This window comes from Xyrauchen texanus, chromosome 35 (assembly GCF_025860055.1).
Source record: "Xyrauchen texanus isolate HMW12.3.18 chromosome 35, RBS_HiC_50CHRs, whole genome shotgun sequence".
NCBI lineage: Eukaryota > Metazoa > Chordata > Actinopteri > Cypriniformes > Catostomidae > Xyrauchen > Xyrauchen texanus.
Window position 1 is genome coordinate 11951964 of NC_068310.1, and position 13156 is coordinate 11965119.

Genomic DNA, 13156 nt, shown 5'->3' on the forward strand with positions numbered 1-13156 from the left:
TCATAGAATTCAATGTTTTCTGCAGTGCTGACGCGAGTCATGTGAAAGGCATATATCTCTTTTGCACATCAATCATTGCTCTTCACTATCATAAAAGTGACCAATTATGGTTTCAAAACGGCAAATTTCTCAGAAAGGTGAGGAGAGAATAATTCCCTGAAATATTTATTTTTCATGCATTTATTTATTTTGTGGAATTTGATCATTTTCCATGTGTATAGTGGTTGGGAAACACTCGTTCAGTAGGCTATATCATATAAAGGCTATTAATCAAACATTAACAAGAAAACCACTCACTACTTTTGGCTGAATAATTTGAGTAGCTTTAAAAGTATTAATGTAATAGAATGAAACAGTTATTCTTTTTTAATAATATTGTTTGATTTTTCAATAATAACGACCCCTGATGTAGAGAGTGTTAATTTGTATAAATATTACCAGGAAAGTATTTTATAATTATGCTCAGCCTTTATCATGTTTTTTCTAATGCCTGTTAGAAAAGTATCAATATTTGTGGAGCAATATTTCAGGCAGAATATTCCACCAGTGACAATCTTCAGAAAATTGCGCATCATGCATTAGGATGAGAAGACAAATATTTCTTGGCTTTAAAGATGCAAGAACTAAATCAATGTTGAAAATTGTTCCTCAAAAGGAGGACAATGTAGCCCTTGTGCTACTTAAAGAAATATTTCACACAAATGAAAATACTCTCATCATTTACTCATCCTCATGCCATCTGTCTATGACTTTCTTCAGAAAAAAACAAATGAAGATATTAAGAAGAATATTTCAGCTCTGTAGGCCCACACAATACAAGTGAATGGATGCCAACATTTTGACGCTCTACAAAGCACATAAATGCAGCATAAAAGTAATCCATATGACTCCAGTGGTTAAATCCATGTCTTCAGAAGAGCTATGATAGGGGTGGGTGAGAAACAGATCAATATTTAATTCCATTTTTGCTATAAATTCTTCACCCTTCCCATTAGATGGCGATAAGCATGAAGAATGTGAATCACCAAAAACAAAAGAAGAATGTGAAAGTTAAAGTGGAGATTGACTGAGCAGGGAGGAGAATTAATAGTAAAATGTACTTAAATATTGATCTGTTTCTCACCACATCTATCATATCTCTTCTGAAGACATGGATTTAACCACTGGAGTCACATGAATTAGGCTACTTTAGAGCTTTGGAGCATTCAATTGCGTTGTATGGACCAAAAGAGCTGATGCATTTTTCTAAAAATCTTAATTTGTGTCCGAGATGGCATGAGGGTCACAAAATAATGAGAGAATTTTCATTATTGTTTGAAATATTCCTTTAAAGCCTGAAGATTTTTTCTAACATTATATGCATCATACACAGCCACATACACATTTTCTTCTCTGCCTACACAAATTTGTAGAAGCAGTGTACCAACAGTATCTAATATTGGTTTCAAACCCGTTTAAAAGCAAGCAGAGTTGTAAAATTAGAAGACATCTCAAAATAAATGGGACTCACCGATAGTTTAACCCCAAAATGCTCCCTAAATGTCTATGTAAAGTATGTAAAACTAGATTAGCTCATTGGTAGCCATTGTTATAGGCTATTGTTGCCCATTGCAAGGTATCTTGAAAGGCATGGGTTTGGTTGTGTAAGCAATCAATAACCCTGGACAGCTAAATATTTGAGTTGACAAAAATGTCAAGTACTTTAAAGATTCTCATAAATCAGGGTCATTAAAAAGTTGAAAAACATGAAAGAGTGGCAGTTAATGTCAAAGAGGCCTAATCACTAAACAAATGGTGAACTCCATCCATGACCCCTATTTTCTGTCATGATGATGTCAGCAAGAAAGGTCAAATTTGTTATGCCTTCTATGAAACATTTTAGTGCTAAAACAGATGGCAAATAAATAACAGCATACACAATACATTTTATGGAATGTGTGATGGCAAAATATTGTACATAACAATAAAAACAAATCATATAAATGTGAACTATAGATTCAGGCTATGTACACTTACAGTCCAAATGCTGTGCTAATAATGTCATATACTTTTGACTTTTTTATAACAATTTTATTGATTTTCTTATATAAGATTATGTACATGACACTCTGATTTCCAAGTTTTCATTAAGATTTCAGCATGTTTTATGAAAAACTTGAGGACAGAGCACAGTTATATAATTTATAAATATGATGTACTGTAATATTGCTGCAAATGTTCTTATCACAACAGATTTTGCAACAAAGTAGCTTAAAGTAACATGGGTTTATAAATACTGTTTTGAATGGTTTGCGTAATCTAGGGGAACACATTCTTGGACTAATACAATTTTCTCCTTCTCTTATAAGGGAAACCAATTAACAATAGCAAACCTTCATCTATTAAAGGAAAACTACCAAAATCAAGAAAATTTTAATGCATAAATTAAAAAACAGAGACAAAAATAAAATAAAATAAAATAAACTGATAATTATTCAGAATCACAAAATCATAATGAATGTGAAAAATGTGGTTAAGGATGCTGCTTTTATAATAAATATAAAAGTTCTAAAGATTATGAAACAATTATCTTGAATTATCCTGTCCTATTTAATAAGCTGTGAAAAGATGTTTAATGCAAATCTCCCTAAACAATATCATAAAAAAAGGAGTTAGGTCACTCCTAAAATAACCTTTCAGGTCACAGTAGTATGGTATTGGACAATTTAGTATACAGTATGTCTCAACAACGGTAACCATTATTTCATACTTTTACATGAATAATAAAATTATAGGAGCTTAAAGCCATCTGAAGAGTATAAAATGTCAACTTCCTCAAATATCGTATACTAGAGATACATTTTGCTTGAGTGAGAAAACATTTAAGGAATATTTTCTGGAGGTTGAAAATTGATGTAGTGGTGTTAATGTGATGGTAATCTTTCTCTCCAGAGATGACTTAAAAAGAGACATATGAAATAGTGTTCAAAATGTATTTTCGTCTTGTATCAGGTAAGTTGAGAAGCTTTGGTACAAGTAAAATTGAAGGACCACATAATTTTCATCTTCACCCAGTAATTCCTCTGGGTTCTCAGAAAACCTGACAAAAAGTGGAGGTCAATGTACAGTATAACTTAAAGGCATATTTTCAACACTGCAAGGTTCCGAAATTCAAGGACATCCACTTAATATATGCATTAGAAGCATACTTATATTTGCATAATGAGTTTAGAGCCAAGTTGAAACTAGCACAGTGGTTATAACCCTTGAAGCAAAGATTTGGGTCCCACAGATATGCTTCCAAAATCTGCAATGTGTTTTCTAAAGAATTCAGATGGTACTGTGGACCAGATGAGTCAAGGGTGTTCCAGGAAATGTTGGCTGAGGTATGTCGCGTAGGTGTTGCTTCAAATCAGAGTCCAAAAATCCAAAACCTTTGTCTTGTAAGGTGCCAAGTTTGATAGTTTCAATCATGAGTTCAGATCTCTCAAGGTGTGAAGATGAAGAGAAGGCAGTGTCATTTCAATCTTCTATCTGGTGCACTGTTCAGCGGTCTGCGTTATCCAGAAATAAAAAAAACACAGCCATAAAAGATTACACACTGAATGATGATGAAACTTTAGAATAAACTTCTCTGTTGGCGACCACATAATGCGGCATCGCTTCGGGGGCACCGATCTACCGAGCCAATTTTAGCATGTGTCCAATCTGTGTCAAACAAAATGCGCCCTGTTCATCCTGATAATGTTTTGAAGGAACATATAGACCATGTACTAAATGCCTTACTACCATACTACTTTTACTGTTTCTGTTATATCTGTGTTTGACTATTTTGAGTCGGTTCTTCTTGAATTTGTCTAACAAACGGGCTGAGTCATTTGAAGTGCTTTGTCGTACAATAAAACAGTAATGGGATGCATTAGAAGACAGAAGACAAAAACAACTCTAAATGCAGTGGATATTTACTTACATTTCACTGAAACAAAACCTGCAGCTGCATTCAGTCATTTGCCAGTGATGAAGAAGGCTATGCCCATGTGCGATTGCTGTGAGCAAATGTCTATTGCGGGTAAAGACATTTTCTATATAAAAGTGTATCAAAATACTAACATTACATGAAAGCATTTAAATGTACCAAAAATTATCAAGCAATACCATGTTTATTGGACACGTTCCTTGAAGTAGCCTATCATAAATACTAATTAAAAAAATTATTAAATATTATAAGAATTCCAAGGTATTACCATATTGTACCATCACTTTATCAAGAAACTGCGACAGCAGGCTTTTGAGAAAGGTAACTTTGATAAACTTAATCTTGTGTTGTGTAATGTGAAAATGTGTCAATACGTTTTTAGTCTATAGTTTCAAATGCTACACAATATATTTATTAAAGAAAATGTTCATATAATGCTCCTAAAATCACCAGAAATTAATGCTTTGGCACTGTTTATGCAAAAACAAAATATATAAAAATCTCCCAGGGACATGGACGTAGACCCCCCTACAGCCGTGGCCAAAAGTATTGGCAGTGACATCAATTTCGTGTTTTACAAAGTTTGCTGCTTCAGTATTTGTACATAATTTTTTCACATGTTTCTATGGTATACTGGAAAACAATGATAAGCATTTTATGAGTTTTAAAGGCTTTTATTGGCAAAAACATTCAATATATGCAAAGAGTCAATATTTACAGTGTTGACCCTTGTTCTTCAGAACCTCTGCATTTCGCTCTGGCATGCTGGATATCAGCTTCTGGGCCAAATCCTGACTGATGGCAATCCATTCTTGCCTTATTAGTGCTTATTAACTTATCAACTTATTAGAGTTGATCACAATTTGTGGGCTTCTGCTTGTCCACTCGCCTTTTGAGGATTGACCACAGGTTCTCTATGGGATTAATATCCGGGGAGTTGCCTGGCCAAACTATTAATGTAATGATCTCCGAGCCACTTCATTATCACTCTTGCCTTGTGACATTGTGCTCCATCATGCTGGAAAATGCACGGATCATCACCAAATTGCTCCTCGATCATTGGGAGAAGGTGCTCTTGCAGGATGTTTTGATACCATTCTTCATTCATGGCAGTGTTTTTGGGCAGAATTGTGAGAGTGCCCACTCCCTTGGATGAAAAGCAACCCCACACACTGTTGGCCCAACACAGGACTCATGGTAGCGTTCACCTTTTCTTCTCTGGACTATCGATTTTCCAGATATCCCAAACAGTTTGAAGGGAAATTCATCAGAGAAAATAACTTTGCACCAGTCTTCTGCTGTCCAATACTTGTAATTCCTGCAGAATTTCAGTCTGTTCTTGATGGATTTTTTTGGAGAGAAGAGGCTTCTTTGCTGCCCTTCTTTGAGTCTTCGCCTCACTGTGCATGCAGATGCACTCACACCAACCTGCTGCCAATACTGAGCAAGCTCTGCATTGGTGGTGACGTGATTCCATAGCTGACTCCTCAAGAGGAGATGTTCCTGGTGCTTGCTGGACACTCTGGGACGTCCTTATGCCTTCTTCACTGCAGGTGAACCTCTCTCCTTGAAGTTCTTGATGATCCGGTAAATGGTTCTTTCAGGTGCAATATTCTGTATGTGAGGCCTATTGATGCAAAGCGATGATGGCTGCATGTCTTTCTTTAGAGGTAACCATTGCTAACAAGAACACAATGATTGGAAACACTTCCCTCCTTTAATAGCAATCAGTCTGCTCTTATAATCCAATCAGACTGATAGAGTGATTTCACCTGACTAGTACTCGTTCACACTCTCCCAGGTGCTGCTGATATGATTAGTGAAATTATGTTTTGTTTGTTTTGTTTTTGTTTGGCCAATGAAGCTTTTTGCAATTATTTAAAATACATCTGATCATTCTGCACAATAATCTAGAAACAATGTGAATCAACACCACAACAACTGAAGCAGAAAATTATAAAAAATGTATGTCACTGCCAATAATTTTGGCCATGGCTGTACAACATCATGGTACAATAGACTGTGTACTTGATGGGCCCCAGACTCCCCAGTAATAAGAAAAGTCTACAAATGCCCCTGCTGTGAAACATACTAAACAATGTGTATAGCTCTTTAGGGCAGTGCGCCTTAGCTTTCTTGCAGCACTGATGACAGCAATGATGAGGCTCCACTCACATCAGGTGTGCCTCATCAACTGCTGCCCAAACAATGCACATTCATTTGCACCTCTCCTATCTCCTTTCTCCTGCACATTCCTGTTGTTAGCCTGGCTGAAGGATGGTCCTAAGAGGCAGTGTGACGACGATGAGAGGGAGGGGTGGGATGTTCCACCACATCCCCCCATCATGCGTTGCCCTGGCAGCACCTCTTCTTATGCTCCTATCTGAACACAGAGTCAAGAGCCAGTGGTACACTCTCTTTAGCCACTCACACAGCATTGCTACTTCCTCAACAAGGCCCTACATTCAGAGTGGACATGTAGGGGATAAATCTCCAGCCCATCTCACCCCCTCACGCACCCTCAGGCAGGAAAAGGGAAAACAAGGGTTAAACATGACAGCCTCAACTGACCGCAGGGTAAATGCTTTTTAAGTGCCACTTACCCTTTTGGTGGTTGGGAGGCCGTCCCCACGGATTCTCCATCCCGCTCCAGGCTTTCCATCAAATCTGTGAATGTGAGGGCAAGTGACGTCACTGTTGGTTCTCAGCTGTGCCGTATCTGTGACGGCTTCTTCAAAGTGGCCCGGTTTCCCTGGGCTGTAGTGTGTAAGGAGAGTTGGCCTATCAGTTGCGACATGTGTTCCAATCCCTGCAATGCATCTAATTCGTACTAGGGGTCCAGGGTGCAGGTCTGGCAATGCAGCTAACTTGTGCTGGACCCATCCTGCCCTGTTCCATTCCTGGACCTGCGATGACGCCAGTGTGTGCACAAGGAGACAAGCCTTCTCCCTGAGGAGAGGTGCACTGTACATTCTTATGGCAATGGTGATGAGGCTATATTCACATCAGTTGCACCTCTCCTCTCTTCTGCCCACTCCCATTGTAAGCCTGGGTGAAGGAAGGCCCTCAGAGTATGGGTGATGATGACGAGGGATGGGTTATTCCATCACAAAGGCAAATTCAATGCTGCATCAGAAGCTGACAATATGGGAGATGTATATCATCACACCATAGCATTGATGGGCAATGCCCACTGGCCAACAGGATAGTAAAAAGGCTTTACTATAACTCCCCTTCATATTTAAAAATAAGAAGAAAAGTGGGGAACAATTAACCATTGGCTCTATGCCAAGACAGAGACCCTAGCCATCCCTGGAAGAGGTTCAATATCTTAACACATCTTCCTGGCTAGCAATAAGGAGGGGAGTAGAACGACCAACAGGGTAGTGAAGCATTGCATCCATGTTCTCATCCACACCAGTGGGAATGGAGAGACCACAGGTTTTGATCTGACACCAATACTAACTAGTTGGTCAGTGATCAACCCTCTTCATCTGTACAAATCTGGGTAGAGAGGGTAGTTACATGCAGGTTTTAAAACCATGCAAAGGTATTAGAGGAAGCCTAACCTGCAGCCTGACATACAGTATTTCTTCTAGTCTTTGCCCATGCCCAGGAGTAAGCCATACTTTTGGTAGAATGAGCTTTCAAGTTCATGGGATGCTATATACCTTGCAAATCATAAGCTATCAAATTGACTAGTTCAGTCAACATACATGCATAGTCTCTTAGACTTGTCTGACTCAAAGGGAGGCGGAGAGAACCCCTGCAGGGTAATAACCTGAGCCCCAAAGTGGGTTGCCAGCACTTTATTAACATAACTCTCTCTAGGCCTGAGAATGGCCTTTGATAGTCCTAGTCCAAACTCTAAGCAAGAGTTGCTGACTGAAAGGGCATGAAGGTCCAACATGTCCCCAACCTATGAGCGAAGCGTGTTTAGTTTCATCTGTTAGCCATTAACACTCCTGTAAATTTGGGAGCAAATTGACCCCACAGCAACTCTTAAGAATATTCTAAACTTTTTAGAAAAACTTTAATCTTTCTGACTTTTCTTAAATGTATTAGAAGAACATATAAATATGTAATTCATATGTTTCAGTTGTCAAAATCCCAGTACACATTTTGACCTCATCAGTGATGTTTGGAGTAATTTTGTCCCCAACATTTTTTACCCATCTGAAAACCTATTTTTGACTAATTGTGAATGCTTTGTATCAACAGCTTTTCCTAAAATAAAAGGAGAAAACTAGTATTTTAAAAACAACATAACAATGTGTTTATAAACACATTACTCTATTTTTCTTACAACCATGAATGAAAAGGCATCGTGTACTGTTCTTGTGCAGTGTGTTGAATCTCTGACTAAACACCAAGTTAAACCATAGCCAATGAAGACGTAGTCGTAGTAAGTTTGACCATTTACTGTCACACTTCCTCATTAACATGCTGGTGAAAACTGTAAATAAAAACATTACAAAATATTCAGTGTCTGTGTTCTTGACTAAACATTACATTGTACAATGTCATGAACTCCAGTTCCACAATCCACCCCGCTTCTTCCAGTTCCCACACTCGTTCCCAATCACACGAATATTAGTTTCACCTGCACTTTTTTGTTCTCTATTCTGTTCACTTTAGTTTTGTTGGTTTTTGCTTGTAAGTCACTCTGCTTTGCTAACTCCAGTGTTTCGCTTAAACTACCTGTTTGTTCGTTTTCGTGTTTTGTTTTCTTGTTAACTGATCTCCTGGCTTTGACATTGCTTTCGTCTCTACTACGCTCCTCTGGATTTGCCCTCTGTACTTTTGCCAGTCTGTTAAACCTGTTTTCTGCAACTGAATCCATCTCGTCCAGCTTTGTTGCAACATAGCTGTAAATAAGAAATACTTGCACTATAAGCAGCAATTGAGGTACCAAGTACCATGATATCTGTTACAATCCCTTGTTGTCCGCCCCGTGTTTTCTGTTTCACTCATCACTGATCACGTCCAACTGTAAAGTAATTATCATCTTATTTTAAACTAAAAATAGGTACTAGCAAATGTTTAAATAAGCCATTTAAAAAGTTAAACTAATTCCTTTAGGGCAACACACATCGCTTTCAGATGCAATAAACATACATTTACAAATGGAATGTACATTGTAAACGCTGTGCAAGGGACTATTCTGAATTTGTGTTTGGCATGCAACACACTATCAATAGTGCCACAGAAAAAAAGGTATCCACATTTGAATTGATGCAAAGATGTCTAATGGGGATGGCCCCTGCCAGTAATGGGGTCAATATCAGGGTGCTGGAATATTTGGGAGCAGCATGTTGACTTCCTGTATGATCATGTTGATTGGAAAGGGAGAGGTTTTCAATTGTACTTATCAATAAATAAATTCAATGTAATGTAAAACTAGCTAATTTGAAAAAACAACTTGGTTATTATAGCTTTTTATTATAGTTTTTCCTAATATAAAGGAAGAAAACTGGTTATGTGAAAACAGCATTATAATGTGTTTACAAACACTAACTATACAACCATGAATCAAAAGGCCTTAATTTCAGATGCAACAAACATGCATTTACAAACAATCTGTACATTATGTACATAGTAGCACAGAGGAGGACTTAACTGAGTTAATTGAGTATCAATTAATACTTGTATCACTGGTTTATTGTTGAATACTTCTTGTTGAGGATCTGTGGTGTTTTTTGCAAATAAATAAGTAAAACCTCAAATTGACCCCAAACATAATAAATGTCAGGATTTACCTAAATACAGTGAATTAATTAGCCTTTTCTTACAAGACTAAAATATATATTACTCAATGCCACAAACAAAGCCTTCTGTGACGAAGCAGGCAGAGAATGAGGATCGAAGTGCAGCAGTTTATTTAATAAACAAAGAAAACTCAGAATAAAGAAAACCACGGGAAACCTGGCACAGAGCATACCAAAACATGCAAGAACTCAAAGCAAACAAGAAAACTAAGGCCTTAAATAAACAAAAGGAACAAACAAGGGAATGAGGAACACCTTGGAAACAATTAGGGAATGAGAAATAATCAGGGGAGAACCAATCATAAAATGAAACTACAAAAGGACTACAAAACCCAAACAGGAAACAGGAAGTAAACTAAACTTCAGCATAAAAGCACAAAAACAAAAGACAACAGAGAACATGACACCTTCAAACAGCACAGTAATTTTGTTAGCACAATTTAGATTTTTCTGTTATAAATTATTTTTTTTCCTATACATGACCATACATGTCATTTTATATATAAAATAAACACAGAAATTTTAAATGCCATGTTTTCTCCTAACACTTGACGTGTGATATTATGTGCCTCACAAATTCAGAATGAAATTATCAGGGACCTTGTTAAAAAATGAAGTATTTTGAGCGTGTGCTCTGTTACTCATTTTACACTGAAATGGACAATTAATCAAATTAAAATCATGATAAGTCATAGTGTGATTTATTAAACCACTAAAGGCTGAAATCTTTGTCTGCATTCAAATTGCATGCTTTAAATTAATGTATAAATCTGACCGCATATCCACTGGAAACTCCACAGATATTGAGAATCATTCACGTTGTATCAGATGACAGAGCAGAGCACTAATCCACTGTAAAGTGCATATTACATGTAGACTATATATTTATATAATTAAATCACAGTTTGCACTTTATCTCAACTCAACTTTATTTATAAAGCATTTAAAACAAAAGAGTTGACCAAAGTGCTTCAAAGTTATACCATTTTAAACATAACAACATTTCAAAAATAAAGTGAATCTTCTGGCAAAAAAACACACGTCATAGAAAGCATGATTTAAAATAAAATCTAGATTCCTGAAATTGAAGAAACTGTGACAGAAATACTGTATATAACAACTGTATAGTAAAATAATAATAATAAATGCAATGACATGTTGAAAAATTTTATTTTCTCTTAAAAGTTTTAAGAATTAATTGATTAGATGCCATTTCGATAATGAAATTAAATGTAACTTTAAAACATGGAGTTCTGGAAAATACTATTAATTCAGAATTATTTTTTTTTACTATAATTAATGTAATTATTAACAATTAAACTGTTTAAATATCTATATTTAATATAATTGTTAAAATAATTATTAAAAAATGAAAATAATAGCACATGATCATATTAGCATATTTTTGCTGTGGTATTGAAATTGGTATTGAGAACCATGAAATTTCACTGGTATCGGTACCGACAACTGAAATTTTGGTACAGTGATGACACTAAAAGCCAGCCACTCATTTTTAACTCTAAGAACCAGAAACAGCACAAAAACATAGAATAATAGCATCTGATTCATCTTATACATGTTTAGAAAAAATTATATTGTAGGTAGTATCTATCCTAATATGTCAATAGTATTTTATCATGACCAGACTGATCTCACCGTGAATTTGGTGACAGTAGGTAGAAAGTTTTTCTGCTAAAGTCAGTCTGAGCTTACTGAAAATGACTGAAAAGTTACTCAGATGTTTTTAAGGTACAGAACATTGTTGCACAAGAGCAACAAAAAATAAACGATTTACATGTGCATGGTAATTACCTCATGCTCTATGCTGCTGAAAGTATAACTCTGAGACAAAATATCTCTTGTCTCAGTTTAAACTGGCCCTTAACACTTAGTTTACTCATTTTAAACCATGACTTGCACTGCATATAAATAACTAATATTGACATTATATTCATGCTGTTTAGCCATAGGGGAACTGGCTAAACCCCACAGTGAGTCTGGTTTCTCCCAAGGTTATTTTTCTCCATTAACAAACATCTTATGAGGTTTTGTGTTCCTTGCTACAGTCACCTTCAGCTTGCTCACTGGGGTTATTAATACAATAATTATTTACTTATTTACTTTTATACACAATTTACATGACTCTAAGTCTTTATAGATACTACAGTTTCATTTTATGTTAATGCATGATTTTCTGTAAAGCTGCTTTGAAACGATTTGTGTTGTGAAAAGCGCTACACAAATAAATGACTTGACTTGACTTGACTTGAAGGTGGATCCCGTAGTGTTACACATGTTATCATTTTAATAATTAAAGGTGCGGTTTATACAAAACTTTTCAAATCAGGTATCTGAAAATGTTTTTTGGTTATATACGTCAGTGAGGGAAAGCACCTTCCTTTTGCCAGCTGTTTATTTATTTTTTCCTCTTTTCATATATATATATATATATATATATATATATATATATATATATATATATATAAATATATATATTTTTTATTTATTTTTATTTTTAAATGGGTGGGAATTCGAGAAATAGACTATGACACCGGAGTAGACAGGAGCGGGACAGAATCTTATGGGAGCGGGACTGAAAAGTCAGTGTAGACCTCTACCTACAAGCTTTTGTGGGCAGGAGCTGGACAAAAAATTAAAGTTGCGGGCGGGATAAAATCGTACATATTTTTGCGGTAGCAGGATAGAATCTCGTGAGAGCGGGTCTGAAAAATCCATCCTGCGCAGACGGCTGGAAGTGTTGTTGAATATATGGGCATATGTGAGTGCCAGTTTCTAGGTGAAATGTCCACAGAGTGGCTCCAAAATCAAGTTGTAAATGTTGTAGTTTTTAGCTGTAAATGATGAAATGCAGTTAAGAGAACCTGGCCATGGTTAATGATGTGATTATTAAGGAAAATAGGTATGGATGGGGAATTCCAATTGCCGATCTGGTATAACGCTGCTTGTAACTGCTGGTCTAGGTTTCCCAACTTCCCCATCAGTTTCCCCACTTCAATTTCAAACCTTAATTACTAGTGAGAAAGGAAAAACTGACTTTAATAAATTTTACATCCCCCGAGTGGTTGCGGCCAATTGCTGCATGCATGTGAAAAGAGAATGTTTTCATTTTTTACATTATTTTAAATTTTTAAAACGAATATAAAAGTGTAATTGTTGAATTCAAACAAATGTATTGGTATATGGTCATATTAAAAAAAACTGTTCATCCAAGTTTGTAACATAGCTTTTTTTTAATTATACATCCATTAACATTTAAATTAATAAGCATCCAAATTGAACTCAAAATGAGTGTATCGCTGTATGACTTTGGTGAAAATAAATTAATCAGACAAATTACTTTAAAACTTATGAAGACCCTCTCCACTGGATTTTATCTTAATTTCCAAAACATTTCAAGTCATCGCTGCATGAC

The 13156-nt window shown here is 36.1% G+C and overlaps 1 protein-coding gene across 1 annotated transcript in view; it reads right to left on the reverse strand.

Moving 5' to 3' along the window:
- Window positions 1–3430: 3430 nt before the first annotated feature.
- Window positions 3431–13156, reverse strand: part of LOC127629010 (endothelin-3-like) — a 38929-nt gene continuing 29203 nt past the window's right edge. The window contains exon 4 of the mRNA XM_052106018.1: window positions 3431–3533. Within this exon, the coding sequence (XP_051961978.1) occupies window positions 3497–3533 (37 nt within the window). The 3' untranslated portion in view covers window positions 3431–3496. The remainder of the gene's footprint in view (window positions 3534–13156) is intronic.